The 25,805-nt window shown below is 43.9% G+C and overlaps 1 protein-coding gene across 4 annotated transcripts in view; it reads left to right on the top strand.

The window, feature by feature from the left end:
* The first annotated feature begins 2,293 nt into the window (after positions 1 to 2,293).
* Positions 2,294 to 25,805, top strand: part of ELOVL5 (ELOVL fatty acid elongase 5) — a 40,313-nt gene continuing 16,801 nt past the window's right edge. The window contains exons 1-3 of one of the 4 annotated variants that reach the window (XM_063389372.1): positions 2,323 to 2,400; positions 3,528 to 3,601; positions 25,080 to 25,148. In XM_063389372.1, the coding sequence (XP_063245442.1) occupies positions 25,091 to 25,148 (58 nt within the window). In that variant the 5' untranslated portion in view covers positions 2,323 to 2,400; positions 3,528 to 3,601; positions 25,080 to 25,090. Of the gene's footprint in view, positions 2,401 to 3,527; positions 3,602 to 25,079; positions 25,149 to 25,805 lie in introns of all 4 variants that reach the window. The other 3 variants (XM_063389373.1, XM_063389371.1, XM_063389374.1) reach the window with 3 other exon arrangements.

Below are 25,805 nucleotides of genomic sequence, written 5' to 3'. Positions count from 1 at the left end.
GCATGCTGAAAAGTGCTTTAAATAAAGTGTGAAAGATGTGAAAAGACCTAATGCTGGTCATGTTTCAGTGAGCTCAGCACATTTTGGCTCCAGTGAGAAAAAATGGGACTTGTGCCTTATTCAATTAAGATGGCTTGACTTCTCACAAAAAGGAAGGAATGCCTCAGAAACATCCAAAACACAAATTTGGGCGAAGGCTCCTCAGAAAGGCACACTCACCTGACAGTTGTGCTGGTTTTTGTAGGGTTTGGGGTTTTTTTCCAAAATGGTAAAACACATAGGCAAGGGTTTGGTCCATGAGGGAAATGAAGATCTGAGCTTTAAAACAAAAAGAGGAAAAAAACCCTTCAACATTAACTGAATAGCATTCCTAACATCTTACTCTAATAAATGAAATAAGACTAAAGAACAGTGGCATAGCCTCAGTGTTTACTTTAGTGAGAGATTTTGTCTTATGCCAGAAAGACCTTAAGGAACATAATTTCTGATCCCATTGGGAAACAATCTGCATTATTGTACTCATAGAGTCATAGAATCATAGAATCATAGAATCACAGAATCATAGAATTATAGTATATGCTGAGTTGGAGGGACCCCTCAGGGCCATTGAGTCCAACTCCTGATCCTGCATAGGCCACCCCAAGAGTCACACCGTGTTCCCAAGAGCATTGTCCAAACGCTTCTTGAGCTCTGTCAGGCTGGTGCTGTGACCACTTCCCTGGGGAGCCTGTTCCAGTGCCCGAGCACCCTCTGGGTGAAGAACCTCTTTCCTGATATTCACCCTAAACCTCCCCTGAATCAGCTCCATGACATTTTCTCCAATCCTGCCTCTGGTCACAAGAGTGATCAGTGCCTGTTCCTTTTCAACGATGTTGAAAAGCACAATGAAGTCTCCCCTCAGTCTCCTCCAGGCTGAACAGACCAAGTGACCTCAGCTGCTCCTCATACGGGTTCCCCTCAAGGCCCTTCACATCCTCGTGGCCCTCCTTCTGACATCCTCAAATAGCTTAATGTCCTTCCTATATTGTGGTGACCAAAATAGCTCACAGGACTTGAGGTGAGGCCACCCCAGTGCAGAGCACAGTGGGGCAATCACCTCCTTTGACCAGCTGATGATGCTGTGCCTGATGCACCCCAAGACAGGGTTGGCCCTCCTGGGACCTCTTCTTGACTATCACCTCTGGGGGCTGTTTGCACACCCAGCTTCAATCAGGTGAGGTTGCAATACATTGCTTCAGATAAGTGGCCATGGACATGGGCCATGGTGAATGGCTGTGGAAATGGTCCAGGAGAAGGGACTGATGTTGGGTTGGCATAGCCACTTTTGATGGCTTTACCCAACCATCTGTCTTCTATAGCTGAGGGAAAGCTCTAGGAAACCCTTCTTACTCCAGCTTTCTAAAATTGCTAACTGCTTCCCATAGAGATACGTGATCTGGAATAAAACCCATGCAAATTGCTGCTTGACTCCCCTCCTTTGCAAAGCAAAGCTGCTCTTTATTTATGTAGCATTTTCATTTAATTAATGAAGAGATGGAACAAACTCTTAGGGAGGGGGAAAAATTAAAAGGTCATCTTCCATTAGGAGGGGATACATGAGAGAGAAAGAAACTAACTGGTTTCTTCTTGTTTGCCATACGAACAACACGGCACCCTCACTGTTACCCCGTGAGGACCTCGGGGAGATAATGAAGTGTCTGGAGAGCATGGACAGAACTTTTCCTCCTCTGCTGAGCATCCCTGCCATTGGAAAGGAGCCAAAGAGGGTGCTTTGAGATTCCTTCCTCAGACATCTGACACTGTGGGGACCGGCTCAGCGTATGCATGGAAATTACACAAAACCAGCGGTTTTGTTATACAACCGACTTATAATACTACCTACATAATTGCAGCCAGAACTTACAGTCAAAAATGCTTTCACGTTGCAAAGCCCGTTACTTCGAAACACAGGAAACATCAACTACATTTGCCCGGGACCTTTAATGTAGGCCCGCGGCTCATCTCATTACGACAGTCTTTAATTACACGGTCCCATATTGTTTTTCACAGGGCCCCCGCTGCCGTGGCCCGTGCTGAGGGCCGAGGAGCCGCTCTCTGCTCTCCGCTCCTCGGCCCGCCCGGGACCTGTTGGACGCGGCGGCCGCGAGCCCGGCCGGCGGGAGCCCCTCACGAGCCGCTCCCGAGCCGCCCCATTGGCTCTCTGCCTCCGTGACGTCATAGCGCCCCTCCGCCGCCGCCCGTGAGCCCCCCGCACCACTGTGACGTCACCGTCAGCCCACGGCCGGCGGGGGGCGGGGCCCGCCGCCCCGCGCCCGCCCCTCGGCCCCGCCCCGCGGCTCGCAGCGGGACAGACCGGCCGGTGCCGCCCGCCGCCCCCAGCGCCGCCGCCGCCGCCGCCAGGTAGGGCCGCGTTCCCGGCCCGGAGGGAGCGCAGCGCCCGGGGCTCCCCACCCGGAGACGGGATGCGGCGCGGCCGCCCGGGCCCAGAGAGGGATGCGGAGGACAAGGGGGACGGGGACTAGGGCGGGCGGGCGGCGCCGTTCCGCGGGGCGCGCAACAAGTGCGGCGGCAGCGCTGGCGGTGCGCGGAGCGGAGGCTTGGCGCCCGGCGGGGAGCGGCGGGGCTGCGGCCGGGGACGGCAGTGGCGGGCAGGCCGGCCGGGGAAGGGAGGGGACGGGGCGGCGGAAGGGACGGGGCTCTCGCCGGGAGCGTCTTTTTCCCGGTGCAGTTTAGTCAAGAGCATGATGCAATCCCGCATTGCCATGGATACTGCATCCCGGGCGGCGGCAGCGCCTTCCGCCGTGCGGGGCACGGGGTGGGGTGAAATCACAGGGGCAGGAAGGGAGGCGACCCCGCACCTCAGCCCCCATCCTCGGCCGTAGCTGCCTTCCCGGGGAGCTCGCGAAGGGCTCCACACAGAAACCCCGATGCGTGTTTTTCCGCCGTGGCGGGTGTGTGGGGTGTGCATCCCGCCAGCCCGGCCCCGCTTAGGCGGCTGCTGCCGACCGGGGGAGCTGCCCGGCGGAGAGGCAGGGTGTCAGCGGAAGGGCTGTCGGCCTCAGAAGGGAAGGCTGTTACTTCTCCTTCTTCCCTGAGCTCTTGCCCAGCCCCCCTGACCGCCTTTCTGTTTTAGAACTGGAGCCGCTGGTACGGCAGTTCCCGGGTCTGTGTGTGGGACAGGGCTGACCCCCGTTAAACCAGCGCCCTGGAGATGTGCAGTGCTTCTGAAAGGGGCCAGGCCGTTTTAAAGCCTAGATGTTTAAGGAGTACATGCCTTAGGAAATGAGAGGAAAAGGAAGGGCAAACGATAGAAATGTGTCAGTGTGTCAGATGCCTGTGCAGGGACTTTCGTAAAAACTTTATGACTTTCCTTTTATCTCTTCATCTCCTGGAAGCCCTCGGGCACCAGCAGCATTAGAAGCAGTGCCCGGGGTTGTGTGAGGTATTGCCTTGGGTAGTTGTGTTTTTCTCCTTCTCTGCCTGCGTTTGTTGCTTTTCTGCCCTCATTCCTTTCCCCTGATTCCCAGGGATGCAGCATCTGAGGATCCCACTCCAGAGAGCTTTCCGGTATCGATCTGTGCTGTGAGTCTGCAGACAAAAGGTCAGTTTTGCAGACCTGGGCAGGAATAGTAGCACCTTGGCTTGCTCAGCAAGGAGGGCTCTTGGCAGCCTTGTCAGAGGCGTTCCTCCCTCGGGCAGCCGCTGCCCTGCCCGCGCCGTGTCCCAGCCGCGGCTGAGCGGCAGTGCTCCGTGAGGCTCATTTGTATTCTCAGTGCTTCGGGTGATCTCTCATGCTGTGGGATTCGGTGCCATGGCAGAGTTCTCGTGGCTGTGACAGAAAACTCCAGCAAAGGGCTCAGCCGGCTCCTAGCGATGGCAAGGGAAAACAAGGCAGGGGCATGGCTGCAGTTGGGATGCTTCCCATCAGGAAGTCTCCAAAGCCGCTCTGTGCAAATGGAAACACGCCCTGCAGCTGAAACTAGAGGAGGCTGAGGCGTCTCCCGTGGCGGCACAGCCTTTCGCGGGAGTTTTGGGCCAGGTTGCTTCCAGGGTGAGGTTATCTCTGGCACGGCAGCTCGCTGCCGGGAGCGGGCAGCCTCGGGCCCGCCGTAAACCGCCGGTGGAATTATCGGCGCTGGCCGCGGCTGGGTGGAGGCTTGGCGGCTGCGAAGTGTTTGTAGATGCGGGCTAATGGTGCTGCTGCACCAGTATTAAGCTGCTAGCGTAGAGGGAGGGATTTATTTGGATGAAATAAGAGTTTGTGAATAACGCTGAGGAGTTTTGCGGTGTGTTTCACTCTAAGCCCTCCTCGCTCCTTCGGTGCAGTCGCAGCCAGAGATTTTCCTGTGCTGTTAAAATACTCCGTAGCTGGAGATAAGTCCTGGTGCAGGCTCACCGCTGCTAACAGCAGCTGAAGCCGTGTCGGGGAGAGTCAGCCTGTGGCACACGTGATCGTCTGAAGCTGTTTAGCAATAAAAGCTGGAGTTTAATATAAGTATTCATGTGTTTCTGGTGCACTAGACATGGTCTGCTTTCAAAGCAGCAAGTAGCCAACGCATGTATTCTTGCTAGGGTTAGCTGTACTTGCACACAGAGGGAGGATTTTACTTGAAACTTGAGGTACCTGTAGATGACTGGGGTCAGCTGGGTGGAGATCCCAGCTTTATGTGAATTTATGAGCAAATGAAAAGGACCGCTGTGCTGAGTTGCCGAAGTTCAGCATGGATTTGCCCTCTGGGATGCTTTTGCCAGCTGATACTGGTCAAGAGCACTAAAAGACATGCCAGGATTTTGCTTGACTTTACTAAATTTCGTGCAAGGCACACATTACATTTATAATGCATGCTGGAAGATCTTTGTGTTTTTTATTCATAAGTAGCTACGTGAATTTGTCATGTGTTCTGACTTAAGTCTCCTGTATTTTAGCATTCAAATGCAACCAGGGAGAGCAGCAGTGAAATGAATATGCAGTGTGGCTTTGTCTTGCAAGCTGGCAAAGTTCTGCCTGATGGTCTGTGTGCTTCATGCTGCTTTTTAAAAGACAGCTGCACTTTGTGAGTTAGTGCCTTTTACCTAGCAGCAGCTGATCAGATGGACTATCTTTGATTAAAACTCATGATATTTGGTACTTAAATATAGTGTCCTTAATGATATTGAGTTTATATGCCGTCTGACCAGTCTCTGGGTTTACTTATTGCAGTATTTTTAGTAAGTTGATGTTGTTCTTAAATTTCTCAGCATGAATTCTTCTTGTTCCATTCTTTGTCTTTAGTACAGCCAGAATTGAAATAAAATATTTTGAATTCTCTAGTCTAATCTCTTCTTTCCCTTTTGTGTTGTTTATAAGAGGAATTAACTTAGAGACGATAAGTTAACAGAACAAAAAAAAAAAAGTAAATTTGAAATATTATTGTAGATCCATCAGGCCTTTGGACAGTTCCTTTAATTGTACTTTCTTTTGCAACTTGCTAGGAGCAGATTTTTGAAAACATGTTTGAAGATTCAGATTTTTGGGAATGATGGTGGAACTGACAATATTTTAGGATTTCAGGCTGACCTGGTGCTCAAGTCCAGCAGCCACAGATGGAGAGGCCAGTGCTGAGCTTGATCCAGAGCTGCCCCTTTGCAGGCATGTTCCTCATAAATGACATTCAGTTGCTAATTCGTTAAATGCTCTCAAGTACTGAGCTGACCTCATTCCTTTACCTTCTTCGTTTTTGGAGCAGTAAACACTGCAACATCAAAAGCTTCTGTTTCTGCTGAGCTAGGAAAAAAAAGACACCCAGACGAAGCACAAGGTTAAAATACTTGTCTCCTGCCTTCTTCTGGTGGTCTCAGCAACCCTCGCTCGGTGGCAGACAAAGCAAATCTCCCAGTTAATGCTGTCTGTGTCCCACCTGAGAAAAAAATTAGGGAGAGAAGCAGCGGTTGCCTACAGTGCCATGTTAAAATAGTGTCATGCCTCTGTGTGCTGTTGTCCCTCTGACCCTCTTGGACCTAGTGCTAAAAGGGTGTCCCCAGTGAGCGTTCATTCTCGCTGCTGCCTGCCCGGCAGGCAGGGCAGGAGCAGTGTGGTGGTCCGGAGCAGTGCCTGGGTGGGAGGTGGGCTCAGTGCCATGTCGGGTGTCACCCTGCTGCCCCCATGGTGGGTGACAGCTCTCTGTGTCTGGGTTCCCAGCACGGCGGCAGGAAGCCAGAGTGCCTGTGCTGTGCGGAGTCGTTCCCTGTGACAGCTCATGCCAGGAAGGCTCATCTGGACTGAGAAAGCCCTTTGGAGTGAATGGGCTCTTGGTGGTGTGTTGGGTTTTTTTTTTTTTGTTCAGGACTTGGAGGTTTTGTTCTCTGACTTTGAACTTAGAGAGGCAGAGGTGCTCTTTCATTGCTGGAGAGCACAGCCAGAAATACCTGTACCTGTTCTTTCTTGGCATGTTGTTCTATTCCTGCTGTCTTAGGATGGATGCAAGCAAAGTGTTGGCTCTTCACAGCTCCAAAAGCTCCACTTAGATTTGGCAGCTCTTCCTTTAGGGCGTGAAGGCAGTATAGGTAATTATGCTGTTTACTTTAACCCTGCCTGCATAACAACTCATTCATTTTGTCCTCTTAATGTCAATCCCCTTCTGTCACCTTCTGTCATTACCGTGTTCTGAATTAGTTGTATGGGGGTGAGATCTCTAAAACTGTTTAGACATAGGAATACCATGCAGGCTGTTGGTCTCAGCTCTTGCAGTAATGCTTTTGTTTTCTTGTTTTTTACAATGTACAAAATTACATTCTTCCAGGCTGCAGCATAAGCTTTTCAAAGCTGTTTTGCTATATCATAAACTGAAGAAATTGATGCTTTCTGCATGACAGTCAGAGCACACTTCCCCATGTGCATCCAGACACTTCACAAAACTGACAATAATCTTTGTAATGTAGTTGCTAATTTGTTTTGTGATTCTTAAATGTGTTAAAAATGCAGAGATTCCTGCACTTTGTGCATACTAACTTTGAAAATGTTTTTTCTCTTAAATAGAAGAACACACAAGGACAAATGAAAAGCATAATCAATGAATTACGTAGAAGTTGGTCTTTTTAAAAACTTTTTTCCAGGTCAGATTGCTTCGCTGTGACCTTTCCTAAGGCTGTTTAAATTTGGTATTGCAGCAATACAGTGAAGAGGGCATTGCTTAGGCTGACATCCCTGCAGTTCCTTAGTGCTGATTGGCAGAAGTGATTTATATCTGAGTTTCTGAGGGCACCAAAACCTGTCCCCATCATCTGACCGAACGGCAGTTAGATCTTTGTTTGATGAAGGTAATGCAAACAGTGACATGAATTGATTTTTTTGATTGACAAATCAAATAAATGCTGCCTTCAATCTTATTATGGGAGTAACTTGTAGGTAGCTGTCGACTGTGTATGTATTGGGTCTCCTTATATCTATTTATTGAAATTAATCTCCTGAAATTTATTGCCTTGGTTTCTCTGTTTGTGTTTTGGCATTTAGAACACATCATCTTACAGGGTAAATAAGAGCACAAGAGCAAACTTGTCTGAAGTATGTGGTTAGTAAATGCTTTCCTGCTGTATCGGATGCTTTGGAGAATTATTTAATTTTCTTGGTGAAATAGTTGACTCTTGTGAAACAGGAATAAGCCTCCTTACAGGTGTACAGATTTTACAAAAAATGCACACTGTTAAGCGCAATTGTCACTTCTCCATGAACAAATGAATCATGCTACTTATGCTGAGCTCAGTGCTGTGAGTTGACGTGGCCATGGCATCTCATTGCAACTGGGTATTTTTCATGCCCTTATTAAACCTTTATTAACTGTAGAGGTTGTGCTTCATTAATGATAGCTTTGTTAATGACCGATGGTGTACTGGGCAGGTAGAAATATACAGACATTTCATGAACTTGTATTTAAGCCAGAGTTGTCTGTATTTAATTGACCGCTATGTCAAAACTTCATATCAAACATTTGCCTGCCAAATGATATGCTTTGGGCAGTGCCTAAATATGCTGAGTTGCCCTAACATTTAAAGGAGATAAAACTTGCTTGTGCAACACAGCAAATGTGGAATGAGCCTTTTTTCCTGCATTTTCAAATTGTGCCCTGCACTTTGATCCCTACATAACCCTCCTCTTTGAGTCTCTGGGTCAGTGATTCGAACAAAGTGGCTGTTCTTCTGTTATCACTTGGAAGCACTCCTCTCCCTCTTGACCTTGAGAAAACTGTTTCTCTTCTTGCCAGCTGTCTTTGCGGTGACTGGAGGGTAATTGCTTTCTTCCTATGTTCAGGCTCTCTGCTGTAACACATGTACTTGATTTCAAAAAGGATGTAGTCTTGATTTCAGGTAACACTCCAGCTTTCCTGTATGCCAGTGGGAGTTTCTGTTGGTGTCATCTTAAGGATGTTAGCAGGGTTAGACAAAAACTAACAAGTATTAATTTGTAGAATAATGTCGTTTAGTTTATTAAACCGAATACACCTCATATGTTTAGCAAGTTAATTCATTAGAAGGCAAGTTTGCCTTTTTTCTTCTTTTTTCTCCCTCAATTTTTGCTGGGAAGCATTTTGGGTCAAAGCTGTATTTCTGCTGTGCCCGTGTTGACTAAGGAGTAGCAAATGCTAGTTGTGGGAAAATGCCTTCTTCCTTTAGATGCCATACAGATAAGGTTTGGAGCAGACCACACATTTGTGGAGGAGCAGCTCCTCTGCTGAGTTAAAACCATGACACCTATATTTAAATAGAGATCTTGAAGCTTGAATAAAAAAAATCTACTCTTACATTTGCCATTGCAGAATCATTGTCAACATGGTCTGAATGTAGAGGCCTAGTCCCTGAGCTGATCCCATGTCCTCAGGTTTGGGTTCACTTGAGACAGTGAAGATTTGGGAAACTAGAGGCCTTTATACCTTAATCTATGTAGGCTTCCCTTTAGATATGCTATTTCTATGCACATAATTGAATCAGAAAGCTTCAGTTAACCTTTTCCTGAAGCAATATTTCCTGCTCTTGGGTTACTTTTAAAAACAGTAGTGTTTCAAATCATCATTTGAGAATCATCTCCTTGCCAAACAGTAGGGAGAACCTTTGACTTAAATAACAATAATTAATCCTTTAACTGGTTAGAAGGATGACATTCTTTAATGTTTAACATCACCCTGCCCTTTAGGAAAAGAAACTTGAGAAACCTTTTTGCATGTTGAAGTTCAAATGTTGTGTTACTTGGGGTGGCCTGTGTCGGAAACCATCGGTGGGGTCAGTGCATCCACATGGCTGCGTGCATGCTCTTGAGGAAGGGCTGTGTGGTAGCTGCAGGCCACTGTTGGGACAGGCACACAAATCTGCATTTGGCTTTGAGGAGCACAGTGAAAGTTGCATTTTATGTACGTGCTTCTTCTGTGGATTGCAGGGCAGATGCTTACGGTGAATGTCTGATTGTGGTTTGGTGGTTCCTTTCTGTTCTGCAGTACAAATGTGGAGAGTTTGCTCTTAGCTGATCACAGACCCTGTGAACTGGTGCAAGCTCAGCTGGTTGTCCTAAATTAGGGTCATGCGTTTATCCCTTGCATCATACATTTATCCTTTGATTCACTTGGTGTACTGTGGCCTTTTGGCATGTTGTTAAGGTTTGCATTAATCTTGTGAGCATGACTTTGTGCATGCATAAAGCCTCTTTAATAGGGGAAAGGCCTGCGTTTGTACAACAGGGTGCAGAATGTTCTTTTTTTATTAATGTATGTGATATAGTGACAGAAAGTAAGCTATCAGTCCAGCAGGCCTGGTTACTTATGCATTTTTTTCTCTGCCTCTGTAACATGCCAAAGCAGAAAAGCCTCTTTCAAAAGATTTGAGTAGGTATTTTCCTATTTTTTTTAATTCTGACTTGTTTGCCACCCAGAAGGTGCAGCTTAGACCACGGTTGCCTCTGCAGCCTCTTGTTTGCTCTGGCTGTCAGAGGGGTTTGCCAGGCCCCAGCCACTAGACTCAACATGGGCTGGGAAGTTTTAATATGAAAGTCTCCATCACCACCTGCAAGAGCTTAAAACACAGTGTAATGTGTAAGTAGAGGAGAGCACAAGTATGAGGGAACACCAGCAATACAAGGTGGCACATCCTTACACAGCAATTGAGAGAGATGTCACTGAGCAAGTCAATAAGGAGTACTGCGTTTGTTCAGTTAAAAATAAGGAGTAAAATAATAGTAGTACAGGTAATCAAGGAAAGGCCTCTGTGTTTCCAGTGTAGGTCATTGCCCTGTTAATGCATCAGTTGTTGCTGCTGCCTCCACATTCTTACAGGTAAAAATTGTGCATGGCTGTGAGTCATTTTTAGAGTTGATGGTGTCAGACCATTTGTCACGTGAGTTCACATAGTAAGAGCTCTGTGTCCTGGTTTCATCTGGAATAATTTTCTTCTCAGTAGTTGGTACAGTGCTGTGTTTTGGGCTTAGTATGAGAATAATGTTGATAACACACTGATGTTTGAATTGTTGGTGAGCAGAATGTACTTTAAATCAAGGACTTCTCAGTGTTCCATGCTCTGCCAGGGAGCAGGTGCATAAGAAGCTGGGAGTCAGCACAATGAGGACAGCTGACCCAAACTGGCCAAAGGGACATTCCACACTGCAGAATGTCATGGTCAGTGTGTAAACTGAGGGAAGTTGGCTGGGAGGCTCTGATTGCTATTCAGGGATGGGCTGGGCATTGGTCTGTGAGTGGTGAGCAATTGTATTGTGCATCACTTTCTTGGGTTTTATTTCTCCCTTTCTCTTCTTGTTATCTCCTTTTTCATTATTGTTGTTATTGTAATTGTTAATTTTAGTTCATTCACTAAACTGTTCTTTAGGCTTTACCAGAAAAGGCTTTACCTTTTTCTGATTCTCTCCCCTATTCTACCAGGTCTGCAGAGGGGTGAGCAAGCAGCTGTGGGGTGTTATTTACCAGCTAGAGTCAAACCATGACACTCTGTCCTCTGGTTTTGCAGCTTTCATTAGGTTCCAAAGTAATTTTCCAGAGTCCATACCCATTTCTCCACTTTTACTTGACAGGTTCCCAGAACCTTTAAGTTCTTTATTCTTTTTTTAGCCCTTTCTAAACCATCATCATCTCTCTTTGAAGCACACAAAAGCAGGCTGCAAATCTGGTCATGCCTTGCAGAATAAAAATAATATCCTTTGGAACTTCTTTGTATTGATTTCTTGTTCTATCACCACTGCTAAGTGGTTGCATTATGGTGCAGGAAGGGACTGCTAATGTTGTTTTCAAATGTTTCTCCTTTTTTAAAGTCTGTCTTAATTGTCTCATACTTTCTAAATTCAGTGCTGGGCTTGTTTAGATCAGAGACTCAAATTTAAACTCTAGTTGAACAATTGCAGAGCTATGATGAATTTCCAGTTGTGCAGACTGAATGCTTCTTGGTTTTACAACACGCTTCAGGCTCAAACAATGCATCAGCTCAGGTAGAGGTTGCAGATAGCACAGTGCAGTTTTCTGAGCATCTGTGGGGTTGACTTTGTGTCCTAAAATACACATTTAGGAAGCTGTTAAACTACAGTTTTGCGTCCTGAGGGATGAGAAACAGATGTTTCTCTGGGAGAACACAGTAATGTTGCCAGGTTTTAACTACGCTTTACAGTGTATGAAAAACAATCCTCTTGGAGTGTTTTATTTACATCCTTTAGTGTTGTGTTGCCTTCAAAGGAGAGATGCATGGCCTTGGAAGGAGATAACCATCTTTGAACCTGCAGTGACTGCGTGGCCAACTGCATGTGTGAGGAGCCCTAGCATAGAAGTTATGTCGTTTTCCACCGCTCTCCTTACTTTTTTGTTGCTGCACCTTTTCATACTTTGCTATGTCTGTCTGTATCTGTTTTTCAGTCTTTGCTTTTTAAAATCTTACTCAGTCAACACCCTAAAAGGTTGTTTTGCAGAACAGAGGAGCAAGGCTGGGTTTTGCACAGAACCAGTGAAGCTCTAATCAGCCATTGGTGGTTCTGGCACATCCTCACAGCATCATTGCTCTTCTAAGATCCTTACCAAATTCCCACCTTAGCCGTCAGTCATTAACACGAGAGTAGAATATTAACAAAGTTTTTTTGATAGCTTTTAATTTTTTCCCCCTATCCTTATTCCTCCACCACATGCCAGTTCCAGTGTGGGGATATGAACTTGAGCATTTAACTCCCTGGTTGAGAATAACTGGTCTGTTTAATTGAAGGGTCCTATTGCTGCTGTTCAGTTTAGAGATGACACATCTATGTGGAGGGCTTGTATTACACAGAGATAAAAATATTGTGGAAAAATAACCTGCAACTATGGGAATGGTGTTTTGATGCTTGAAAAATTGCTTAATGAAAGAGTTTTTTGCACAAAAACATGTTTTGCTTTTAGCATACAGTAAAAATAGAGATGTGGTGGTGAGATTCCAGAGTGGAAGACTTTCAGAGAGTTGGTGACATGAATAAGCAATTTAATTGCCTGAAGCATTTTTCTGTATCCCCACAATCTGTACAAAACATGTATGAAAGAGGTACACTCAGAATGTACAGGGTTTACTTGCAGAACTTTTAATATATTGACATTTTTATAATTAATGTGCAGAGTCTTAATATGGAGGCTGAAGAGCATGTCATTTGCCCAGAGTTTAAAGAGTTGCTTTACAAGTGTTGCTGATGAAACACCACTTGATTCTGTCATTTCACTTCTGGTAGAATATGAGCACTTATAAAATACACTCAGTAAGTTAGGTTTTCACTTTGCTGCAGTCAGCATTGTTTCCTATGTGTAAATCACTAATTGCATAGTAATGTGATTTTCTCATCTAACAAATTTATTATAAGCTTTGGGCATCAAGCAAAAAATATTTGGTATTACCAGAAAGTTAAACTTCCCACTGAAATTTAGTCTTGGACTACTGTGTTCAAGATGTGTCTCAAATCTCTAGTAATGTTGTTTCTTACAGCATAACGTGTTTCCTACAGTATAACATATAAGGCTGAGAATTAAAGGAGATTATTCCCCTCAAGGCCCTCATTTGTAGGCTGGCCAGGGTATAGCAAGAGGTTTTGCTCATATTCACTGTCTGCTTAGCTTTTTATTTTAATCTTATTCTGTGTATTTATTTTAATTAGCACTGGTTCTGTTGGAATACTTTAGCTGTATTTAGATTGAATAAAACATTAGAGTTGCCTTTTCTTGAAAGAAACATTTTGTTGGTTCTTCATGCATTTGGTCTCTTGATGGTTAACTTTTTCCCCCTTCCCTTACCTGACCTGCCTTGAGACCATCCTTAGTCCTGCAGTTTTCAAGATAGAAACAGGCTAACACATCCTAAAGCCTGCCTCTTTCATAGTTTGAACATATCAAGGTTGGGTTTTTTCCTAGTTGTTTGCTTTTTACAGTGCAATAATCTGTCAGTTCATGCTGAGACAATTTTATTTAAGAAATCTTCTAAGTTAGCTCTGCATGACATACCCTGTATGACCTTTTGTTATTTTGTGCTTTCTTTTTCCTGCAAATTTGTACTTTTCACTAGAATCATTCTTATATGTAAAATGATGATTGTGCAATGCATTTTATTTTGCCCTCCTCTTAATAGCATTTTAGAGTTCCGCATTAGATATTTTACATCTTCCATTTTGTCTGTTTCATTTGCCTTTCTTTTTGCTATGATTCCTTGCTGGGTGTAATGTGATGGCTTTGCTCATCTTCAGCCATGCAGGACTTCTTCATCACCCACATGTCTGTGTCATGCTGTTGCTTCTCCTGCAGTAAATCAGCAGTGGGATGGACCCAGCTGAAAGCTGATCTTCTTGCTTGGTTGGTTTCTTTGGGGCTACCTAAGTTTTTCCAGGTTCCTTCCACCCAGGCAGGGTGGAGAGTGGGGAAGGAATGAAAGCAGCCTTGCAGCAGTGTCAAAGCTGTTCTTCAGTTCCTTGTTACTGCACAGTCCCTGGGTATGGCTATATAGCAGGTTATGTGGTTGTGGTAATAGAGTGGACCAGGCTGAATGGAGAAGCTAAAGCAAGGATCAGGTGATATGAGACTGAGCCAGAGGGTTGCTGATGGGCATGAGCTGGCATCACAACTGGATGGATGCAGATGCTTATCTTTAGGAACGAGGAAGCTGCTGAAGATGTTTGAGGCATTGCATACACAGCGAGGCAGAGGAGGCATGTCTGGTGCCCCCTTTTCCAGGGGACTGAGGCCCTGCAGAGAATGGGATAGCTGCAGGATTGGGAAGGAAACCTGTTGCCTGCTGTATCAGTGGATATTGCTTTGTCCCTGTATTTAAAGCAGATATATTACATCAAGTTACGATGCTGATGTTCCTCCAGTGTTGTGAAAGTAGGAAGCAAATGTAGCAAAACCTTCTGCATGCTGGAGCTGAGGGTTCCATTTAGCTGTGTTCTTCCTTGGAACAGATTTTAATGGCAGCAGGGTTTTCACTGCACCAAGAATTTGATACCTCTTATTGAAAGAAAAGAGTGGCTAAACTTTGGAGGAAATGCACTTACTTTCCTGGAATTCCCTGCATGACTTCTGCAGGTAGCTGAAGCCTTTATATTATGAGCTTGCAGAAAACTTCTTGGAAGTTGCCAGATATGTGGAGCTTTTTCCTCCAGTAGTCTATTTAAAGTTCATAGAAAGAATAGGTGATAAGATCACACACAGCTGTAAAATTACAGAATTTCCTTTTAATTGATTGGCTGGTCTTTCTACCCTTAAAACAAATAATAAAATATAAGAAACCGCAGCACTTGCCTCCTGGAGAAGGGTTTTTGATGAAGTAACTTTTCAGAAAGTGCTGCCCAAATCAAACAAAGGAAATGTGCAGGTAGCAATGCTCTCTTTTCTAACTACTGCAGGAGTCAGTCCTCTTTTCACAGGCCTTTGTTACAGCAATGATTTGGTACCCCAAAACTTGCTCATTGTCAGCAGAAGTTGGTTTGACATGCAGGCAAGGATGTTCAGCTCCTCAGGACTCACCAACCTGTTCAGCCCTGAGCTTCTCTAACAGAAATGCCATCAGCTGGCTGCGTGATAATAACAATTTACCAATGTGCAAAGTGTTGCACAAGAAGGGAAAGGTGTGGGGAATGATCTGACAAATGCATCTGTAAGAAATCTCCTGGCTCTTTGATTTCTGTCCCTGTGGTGGGACATGTAGTCTTCACTTTTAGTACTCCTTGTGCATCTTGGGCAGGAACAAGGTCAAAAACTTGCTTTCTATAGCATTAGCACCTTGATCCTTGAGAAAGGCAGTTAGCCTTAAAGGTAGTTGATTTTCTAAATAATGAACTTGTTTGGTTGGTTGGTTGGTTGGTTTGGTGGTTTTGGGGTTTTTTTTTGGTGGTGTTTTTTTGTTTGTTTGTTTGTTTTTGTGGGTTTTTTTGTTTTGGGGTTTTTTTTGGTTTTTTGTTTGTGTGTTTTTTGTGTTTTTGTTGCTGTTGTTGTTGTTGTTGTTTTTGGTTTGGTTTGGTTTTTTGTGTTTGTTTTGGTATTGGGTTTGGGTTTTTTTGTGCTGTTTTGAAGGCAAGGAGTTTAACAGGGCACATAGTGGCTAGGGATCTGTCCTCAGCAGCACAGTGCCATGGCATAACATTTGTACTGAGAGTAATCTTTTTTCTTCGTTTAATTCTCAGAATGGTGGGGAAAGGAGGATTTTTTTTTTTGTCCTTTCTATTTAAAGCCAGCTGTCATTCATACTGGCCTGATCTCTGTTAGTACTGTTTACTTATGTATGATGGTACAGGCTGGCATGACGTTCAGCATCTTAAAATGAGGGCACCAAGTACTGGTACAGCTGCAGCCACACAGGGTCTCACAGGCATACAGCCAGAGCACAGAAAAGTTTTAAGATTGACTTCTCAAAGCATGGCTGACTGTATAAAGAAACGGCAGCAAGGCAAGCACTGGGATGCATTTATAATGCCAGTATGCATCCTTTCTTCTTTGAGGTACAAGTATAGAAATTAACTTGTATTGAGGAATGTAACTACTTCAGTGTATTGCATGTAATTTTGTGTGCTAGGGCTTACCAGAGAATTTCACTTCTCCCACAGCACTCCAGGTACAACCCCACAAGAATTGGAAATAGTGTAAGCACACAAATAAATACTTAACATACACTTGCCTAAGGGTGACTTGCTTGTGTGCTTTTTCAGTGTGATCTGGTTTCCAAAACACAAGTGGTCCTCCGAAAGGTGTCAGTTACCCACCTGAACACAAGGGTTGTAGTTTCACATCTTAGCAGGGCATCTTAATTCAGGTTTTATGTGCACTCCTATCCTGTACAAGTCAGATTTGCATGGTGTAGCATTACCTTTGTGACTGTCACGCTCAGGTTTCATGGTCTTCTAATTCCTCCACTTTTTATTGATGTATCTAGTCAGCATGTGAACCTGAGATAACCTTTTTATAGCTAAACCTTGTTTACAGGATAACTGCACACAGCCATTTTTTGCATTGTACAGTGTTTCACATGTGCAGGAGAATTTTAAGTACTTTTATAGATTAGATGCAAACTTTCATCTGTCAGGTTACTAAAAGGAAAGGAAGTAACCCAACTTATATACCTCCATATTTCGAGGTTTATTCTTGAGATATCCCCTGGGTTCAGAGCTCGGTGCAGATTTTGGCAGGAGGAGTGGGCAGGTGGATGACAAAAGTTCTTGGTGTTCAGCTGCAGCTGCAGGGTGTTGGAGGAAATGAGGGACATGTGGAGGGACAGTCCCATTGTCAATCTTTTTTCTCCTACTTCATGCTTTTTAAATTTTATTATGCAATTATAAGGCATGGGCATTTAAAGAAAGGCTAAATTGAAGCTTACTTATGGAGCCTGTCTTGAGTACACAGTGCTCTTGAATGTAGTGGTCATGCAAAGCTGCACTTCTCAATCCTTGGTCCTACTGGCTGTAGTCTCATTGGTTATGTTGTTAGAAAATGCAACGTTTTGACCAAGAAGGCTCATTAAAATAGGCTTTGGGGACTGTAACTTTATTTTTCTCCTGTGGAAGTATAAAGTTGATTTGAGTGAAGTACACAGACAGATTACAGGAATCCCATTATTAAAGGAGAGAAAAATTTTTCAGACTTTCTTGCAGGTGGCTTTTGAATAAAAGAAATTAGTCCAGAAATGAAAGGTAAAATCCTTATGGAGCTCTGGACTTAGGTTTTTACCCTTCACCTTCTCAACTCTCTCTAGCTTCCTAGGCCTCCTGAGGCTAATTTTCCATTGTCAGCTGCAGCTAGCTGTGTTATCACAGAATAAGCTGAGGTGAGACGGACCCATAAGGATCACAAAGTTCAACTCCTGGACCCTGCACAGGACCATCCCCAAAAGTCACACCGTGTGCCTGAGAGCATTCCAAACACTTCTCGAACTCTGTCAGGCTGGTGCTGTGACCACTTCCCTGGGGAGCCTGTTCCAGTGCCCAGCAACCCTCTGGGGGAAGAACCTTTTTCTAATATCCAACCTAAACCTTCCCTGGCACAATTTCAGGCCATTCCCTCAGGTTCTCACTGGTCACCACAGGGGAGAGATCAGTGCCTGCCCCTCCTCTTCCCCTCGAGAGAAGCTGTAACTGCAGTGAGGTCTCCTCTCAGCTGAATAGACCAAGTGACCTCAGCCACTCCTCATACAGCTTCCTCTCAAGGCCCTTCATTATCTTTGTTGTCCTCCTTTGGATGCTGTCTAATAGCTAAAATATCTTTTTTATAGTGTGGCACCCAAAACTGCCTCCAGCACTCGAGGTGAGGCTGCCCCAGTGCAGAGCAGAGCGGAACAGTCCCCACTGTGGAGGACAGGGTTGGTGCTTCTGGCTGCCAGGGCCCTGCTCATCCATATTCAACTTGTCATCGACCAGGACCCCCAAGTTCCCTTGTTTTCCCAATTGCAGTATCAGCACTGCTTTTGTAAAAAAGCTGGAGGTTCATATTTGAAGGATAGCTGGTAATAAACACTGCCCATAGTGCTTGGGCAGGGGGGCTTTGGAGCAAAGCTGTCTAGCAAACGCTGTGCTTTGGCTTCGCTTTCCTTACAAAAAGTCAACTTGTTGCTCTTGTGGCATGTACGTATTCTCCCTGTTTCCATCTAACCTAGTTTGCTACAGGTACTCTCTTCTGTTTCAATTTATAAAAAAAGGCAGCAGTTCTTAAACCCTAGGCAAAAGTTCTCTGCAGTGTCATTGCTGTATGTTATGATTACAGCAGTTGAAATAAACCTGTGTGCTTTGCCTTTTCTTCCTCCACATTTTATTTCTGTAAATGCTCCTTCAGTCTTGACGGTACTGCTCTCACAGCACCGGGCTGTAAGCTGGCAGTGGTGAGGAGGTTTCTGGTACCACAGTGCTGGTATGTGGGCACAGTGTTCAGGTACAGGATATGCCCCCTTGAACATTTTAGTCCAGGAAAATGCCTGCTCTTGTGAAGACCATAGTTCTGAGTGATGCCAGATCTGCTGCTGCCTGGTGGGGGGCTTTGCAGCATGAAATGTCCTTGTTTGTAGGTGGATGCTGGATGCATCTTTCTGGCATGTAGATGCAGTCATGAACCATTTTCCTCTGATTCTTAGTACTTCCATTGGGGGTGTTTGTGTGCTTGCTTCCAACCTGCTCTTCCTGCTTGGCTATCACCCTTGGTGTTTTCCCCCTGTCTGAGGTCATCCCATGCCATATCAAGAGCTGTTGAGTGCAAGGGGATGAATTTTGTGTGAGTGTTCTAATCCTAGGACAGTCGGATCCCAATTTGAGCTATTTTAGATCTGCTGAAAGTGTAAATAAAATTGTAAGGACCTATTATTTCTCTTAACCTATCTGAAGATCATTGGATTCTGATTTCATGAGGTATTGTGTACTGAGTTAGTCATTCTGCCGTTAGTTATTCTGTTTTGCAGTATCCTTTCTTGTATTTATTTCTGTTCTATAAAATGCTGTATTACCACATCTCCTGTTTATGTAATAAGGTAACTTAGGATTTGAGGGAATGGAATGACAGGAGAAGTAATGTTATGAAATTACATATATATATTTATATATAACTTCATAACATTACTTCTCCTTTATATTACCCCCTATATATACCCCTGCCCAAAGTCTTCCGTTACCCCATGCATTTTCAAATGGTTTGAAATCCCACTGAAGTTAAACTGTTTGAAACTAGCTTCTCTCCTTTGTCCCACATTTGTTACACTTCCCTGAATTTTATACAAATGATTTATTTCTAAACTTCCTTATGCTGGTGCTGCTGGGGAGTGTGAAAGCTCAGCACTGTAGGTCCTGATGTGTCAGCAGCAGGCTGGAGGTTTGCTGCTGCTGCAAGGGGGCCAAAAATCTGAATCGTATTGCTAAAGGCAGAGATGCAAAATAAAGTTTTAAAATAGCTTCTTGTGTTTTAACAAGACTAAAGTGCAAAATGCACAGCTTTACCTGGTTTCCCATGAAATAAATATACCCACACTTTCAGATCAGTATGGACTATAGTTTGTTGCTAACCTTAAGCATGGTTGGGACCTAAGAGGGTATTCAGAAAGGGAAGGAAAGGGTGATCTGGAGTTGTCAGGAAGTTGAAAGGCCAAGGGAACGCATTCAAGGGGCAGTTAAGGCTTGGGGAATATAAAGGAGAAACTGGGCAGCTTTGACAAGTGGACAGAAAATGGTTGACAGCTTTGATTATCAGTGCTGTCTTCCAGTCCTCAAGCAGCCGAGTGTTTTCCATTCCAGTACATCTACAAAAGCAAACAGCAGTGTGATCACTGCTATTTGGAGGAGGGATAGTTTGTACTTTTGGAGGAGGAAAAAAAGGAGTCACCTTTGCAGTGGCAGGGACTGGGAAACATTGCTTAAAAGAGAAGACACAAATCAAGATTTCCAAAAGCAAGAGCCTAAATTTAGGCTTCGAAGTCCTAATTTAAGAACAGAGAAAGTGGCTGTTTTCCAAGAAGGCTGAGCAGCCAGGCCTGACAGCACATTTCTCTCAGAAGCCAGAACAATTATTTAGATGCCTATTTTGGGATTTTTATTGGAACTCAGGTTCAGGAACTTAGCTGTGAAAACTGGGATCTGTTTCAGGGGGTTCTTTAACAGCAGGGTGAGAGCTGGAGGATCCTTTTGAAAGGGAGCAGGCTCCCAGTGCTTTGAGCTTTTAGCTTAAAACGGGTTTTTTGCTACTGCTTGATTTGCTTAAAAAGCGTGCCATGGGACAGAAAGCAAACCTTTATATTTTTTGTATCATCTTTACACCTGGAAAGTTATTCCAAGAAGAAAATCAAGAAACTCCATCAACATATGATGAAGAATTTTTAAATTACTTCAGCATAAATCCTCTAGAATGCATTTTCTGTGGAAAGCATAGGAGAGAATTTCCTTTGAAGGGCAGAAGCTGGTTGAAATCCTCCAGTATGGAGTAGCCATTTCCTTAGAGGGCAGTTGTGTGCATTAGAAGAGCAGGCTGTCAATGCTGGTAGCCTGTATGAAACACTTGCTATAAATAATTTTTTAAAATGCATTCTACAAGAAAAGCATGTTTCTTTGTAGGCTTTCAACTGTGTTTCTGATTGTCACACCAAGAAGCACTGGGACTATCCATACCTAGACTGAGCAGTAGGGCAGAGCTTCACATCTTCTGCCCAAATATTTGGGTGGCTCCTGGTGCATGGTGTTTGTCTCAGCTCATAGTGCCAGAAATGAACCCAGGATGCAAGATGATCTGTGGATGTCCAAAAAAACCTGTCAAAATCCAGAGGATTATTGAAAAAGTAGTACTTTAATGATGTTGCTCGATCTTGTTGGGACAAGGTGCAAATTTACCCTTTGTTACATTTGTGTTGCAGAATTAAAGTTCAGTAATTTTGTTTGTTTAAAGGTTTTTGGGGGGGTTTTTCTGGATTAGATATTTGGACTTGAAGGATTGAAATGTCTTCTAGATTGTAAGCCTGAGTGCTTTCAGACTCTGATCCAGTTTGCCCTGGTCAGGTGCCTTACTGCACTGGTAAAATTTGGTGGTAGAGAGGATGATTTCTTCTTCCGTTGTAGAAAGGCAGGTTAGGAAAAAATAACTGATGTGTATAGAGGTACGTGTTTTAAAAAACATTGTCTGGCCTAGTTGGGTCTTTTTTTTTTCTGACTGTAAGTACTGAATAAGCTATGGATGTTGTCAGTCATTTTCTACAAGGCCTTTGACACAGTCCCCCACAACATCTTTCTCTCTAAATTGGAGACATATGAATTTGATGGGTGGATTGTTCACTGGAAAAGGAATTGGTTGGGTGACCACATCCAGGGGGTAGTGGTCAGCGACTCAGAGTCCTGATGGACAGAGTGGTGTCCGTCAGGGGTCTGTAGTGGGGCCTGTACTGTTTAATGTCTCCATCAGGGACATGGACAGTGGGATCGAGTGCACCCTCAGCAAGTTTGCCACCAACACCTAGCTGAGTGGTGTGGTTGACTTGCCTGGGGTGCCATCCAAAGAGACCTGGACAGGCTCAAAAAGTGAGCCTTGGGAGCCACATGAGGTTCAACAAGGCCAGGTGTAAGGTCCTGTAGCTGGGGAAGTCTACAATTATCAGTAGGTTTGTGGGGTGAAGGGATTGAGGAGTCCTGCTAAGAAGGACTTGGGGGTGCTGGTAGAGGAGAGCTGGCAATATGCACTTGCAACCCAGAAAGCCAATTGAGTCCTGGGCTGCATCAAAAGCAGTCTGGCCAGTAGGATGAGTGAAGGGATTCTGCCCCTCCACTCTGGTGAGACCCCACTCTGGGGGGAAAGGAAAGACACAGGAAAGACATGGACATATTAGAGTGGATCTAGAGGAGATTAGAGGGCTGGAGCACTTCTTACCTATGGAGACAGGCTGAGAGAGTCAGGGCTGCTCAGCCTGGAAAAGAGAAGGCTCCAGGGAGATCTTACTGTGGCATTCCAGTACCTAAAGGGGCCTACAAGGAAAATAGGTACAAACTTTTTAATAGAGAATGTAGTGTTAGGTCAAGGGGCATTGGTCTTGAACTAAAAGAAGGCAGATTTAGACTAGATGTAAGGAAGAAGTTTTTTCAGTGAGGGCATTGAAACACTGGAACAGGTTGGTCATAGAGGTGGTAGATGCCCCATGCACGAAAGCTTTCAAGGTTGGATGAGGTGCTGAGCATTTTGAGTGGAAGATGCTGGGGTAGTTGGACTAGATAAGCTTTAAAGGTCTCTTCCGAACCAAACCATGATTCTGTGAATAGTGAGCCATGCTCTGGGATGACTTGTAGGTAAAGGAGTATTACTGCTGATCTGCTCGTGTATACGGTGAGCTGCAGAATTTGCTTGCTATCAGTATTAGGAAATATGCCGATCACAGTGTTTCAAATGGCCACTGGTTTAATTTTTCTGGGAGTCGATGTTTCTCTGAATTGGGAAACTATTCTAATTTAAAAAGAACCCTTGTAGTTGCTGCTGTTGAAGCAGTGTTTAATGTTGTGTGGCTGTTGGCAGGAGACTTGATGCATTTTCACATGACCCCCTCTGGAACAAAAGCAGATTGTTTCCTTCTGTTTTTCTGTTACACAAATGAGTTCCTTTTGAAACAATTTCTTTTTCTGCAAATTTTGGAAATCGACACCAGGAGTAGTTTTTCCTTTGCTATGTCTTTTACAATCTGCTGTCTGATAATACTGGCACAAAAAGCCGCCTTGGGGGTACCAGCCCAAAAAAGCTGAGACCTCTGCAGAGTCCTCTTGGGGAGTGAGTTTTTCTTCCAGTTTTATGGAGGGCTTTGTGTGGACTTACATTTCTTGTCTTTACTATAGCTAGGCAGAGTATGTTTCTGGTTTCTTAGTTGTGTCATTGACATATGTGCATTTTTAGTGTTAGTAAATGTAGCATTGTATGTAGCAAGTCAGTTCTGGATTGAGCTTTTTTGTATATTTTAGTATAACAAACCTTTGGTTTTGTACCAGCCTCTGCCATCTGAAGCCTTTGCCTTGTGAGAAGAGAGGCTGAAGTCAGATGCAGATTATTGGCTGATGCAGTGCTGCATAACTAGACCAATTAGTTCTGGATCAAAATAGCAACAAATTCATTAAATGGGGATCTCGAACAACAAAATGAATCACCCGCCAGATAGTGGGTTTCGTGGCCATACTTAATAGCTGACAAATTTTAAAAAAAGATGGGATAACAAAAAAGGGTTCTTTCTCTGAGTATATTTTTTTCTCCTTGTAATTATATACTTATTTCTCACAGCCTTCCTGATGTTCATGCTTCTGGTGACACAAGTTATATTTCCTTATTCCTGGGACACCAGAGTGCCAGTGCTGTGGCCATTCACACAAGTGCTCACAGTACCATAGCTGGTGAGGTGACGTAATCCCAAAAGTGCACTTTCTTTTGAAGTGTTTGCTTACTTGGGCTGGGCTGGGCTTCTTAAGTCAGAAAATAAAACCAGTATGAATTAGGGCTGCAAAATACTTTTAACACTTCTGGTTCTTTTGATGAAGCCCTTTTGTTTGTGCCTGGTGAGTAGATTCCAGTGATGTTTCTGTGGCTTTCTATAGTCCCAAGCAGTATGACACAGAAGGGAAAGTCTCTTGTGTGTGTCCCTGAGAGCCCTGCAGGGAACAGTGTGTGGTGCAGGCAGAAGTCCTCAGAGAACCTTTTGGCCTCCTGCCTGGGGCCCTACAGTAGAAGGGATGTGGGCTGATTTAGAAGACCACAGAATGGAAATGCATGACCTAAGCCCCTTGAACTTGCTTGGTCCCATGGGAAGTCAAAGCCCCTGAAGCCTTCCAGCACTGGCTCCAGTCCCACTTGGGACTGAAGAGAAAGTGTAATTTGGATCCTGCTTGGCGTTTCCTATTGGACCTGGATGAAATTGAGGATTCAGTCCCAGCGGTCTAAAACCAGAAGATATATGATTAATTTAACTTGCATACATCAGAAATCCCCTAGAGATGGGATTTTCACAGGTGGAAGAGAGATATTTCTTTATAAGATACTAACTTTTTTTTTAGCAACTACATAAAAGCTTGTGTAATCGCTGCTGTGGGTATAATGACAGCTTGTGTTGCTTACGTTATTTTCTCGTAGCTAAAAATTGTTAATATTAGTATTTTAGGAAAGGAGAAACACCACAAAGTGAAAACTATTCTAATAGAAGTAGATAAAATTTTATTAGTGAAAGTACAGTACAGTTTTGGATAGAAAAGAGGAAATTGGAAAGGTTGGGATTCTTTTGTTTTTTCTTAATCAAGAAGAAAATTAGTTCCTCTTTTCTTGAGAACAGCTTTGTGCACAGTTGTGCACATGGACAGTGTTGCTGCTTCTTTCCCACTTTAACCATAGCAAGGTACCACAGCGTGGGTGCCTTCATGTACAGACCAGGTGCTACGGATAAATAGTGGCCACCTGAGGAGCTGACAGATGACATTTGAATCACTCTGCTGATGTCGGGTGAATGTTATCTGCACATGTCTTACCAGTAAGCAGTTTCTGGAACTGGAGATGTTCATGCCATGAGATGCTGTGTTTTTTCCCTGGACTCTGCAGCCCTCTCTGTCACTCGGTGACTGTTGATCTCTTGGTTTTATGGGCTGTTAATCAGAGCTGTAATCAGTCACCTATCTGCAGGTGATAGCAGAGCCAGTTTTTACTTTTTTCCTCATTCCCTCCTCCTCTCTAGCTAGCCTTACTAGTTATTTGAGAATCTTTGTTAATATAGCTTCATAGTCTTTATCTGAAAAAAATTCAATGTTGCTGGCTTTCTCAAAGTCCAATACTCCTCCTCATTGATGGATCTTTCAAGATGCCAGCTTTTATTTGCGTGTAAAAATACAGAATTAGAAAGAATTTCATATTAATCTGAACTCATTATTTTAAGCTTCTGTGCATTTACGATTAAGTACTTCAGTGGGAAATGTAGCTCATATACCAATGACTCTCTGAGACTAGAATAAGCTTTATGTACTTAATATATGCTGAGAAAATCCGTTATGTTTGCTGGAATTTTTGCATACTAGTATGTTCTTTGTTAACCCTAACAGAATGTGTTCAGATGGTTAAACTATTTTCCTGAGTGGAAGAACTAACTTTCTCCTTTTCTTTCTATTTCAGTAGGTTGTAGAATGGAACTTATGGATAAAACAATCAATAGTTACTTTGATGTTTGGCTTGGACCCAGAGGTAAGATTTCTCAAAAGTTAACACATAAATAAAACTGATCTTACTGAAACATAATAAACATTTTTCCTCTAACTTGATATTGACAGGTGACTACTTTCTTTAGGATCTGCAAAATATCAAAACATCTCACAGTGTAGTAAATAAGAGTCTATTCAATGCTCCTGATCTTAGACCTGAAGAGGTCATTCCTCTTACTCTCAGTTAAGCTTATGTTGTTTGTCTTATTGGATGACTTATCTCACTCAGATCTTTGCTGCCTTTTTTTTTTTTTTAATTTAGTAATAGCTTTTATTCTAGAAAAGCCACTTTAATTTGAATTTAATTAAATAAAAAATACTCTTGCCTTCATAACTAGAGCTTCTCTGGAATTTTTCACTAAAAATATCTGTAGTTTTTGGAAAACACTGCTTCTTTGAAACCATTCTTTTTTGAAGAAGCAATAGTTTTGGTAGGTTTTGCCCAGGGAAAAACTCTAGGTGGAGAACTGCAGTCCTGGTCAGTGTGAGGAAGCAGAGGCTGTGGAACCAGGACCAGTGGTGGCCTCATGCAGTGGCTTGGGTAGGATGGTCCAGTTCCACCTGGTTCTGACCAGGGAAATTAAACAGCTGCATCCTGCACAGAGTGTGCAGAGCAGTGCTGCTCAGGGGCCTGTGCTTT

Source organism: Prinia subflava, chromosome 2 (assembly GCF_021018805.1).
Source record: "Prinia subflava isolate CZ2003 ecotype Zambia chromosome 2, Cam_Psub_1.2, whole genome shotgun sequence".
Classification (NCBI taxonomy): Eukaryota; Metazoa; Chordata; class Aves; order Passeriformes; family Cisticolidae; genus Prinia; species Prinia subflava.
This window is presented reverse-complemented; position numbering and strand designations above follow the sequence as displayed.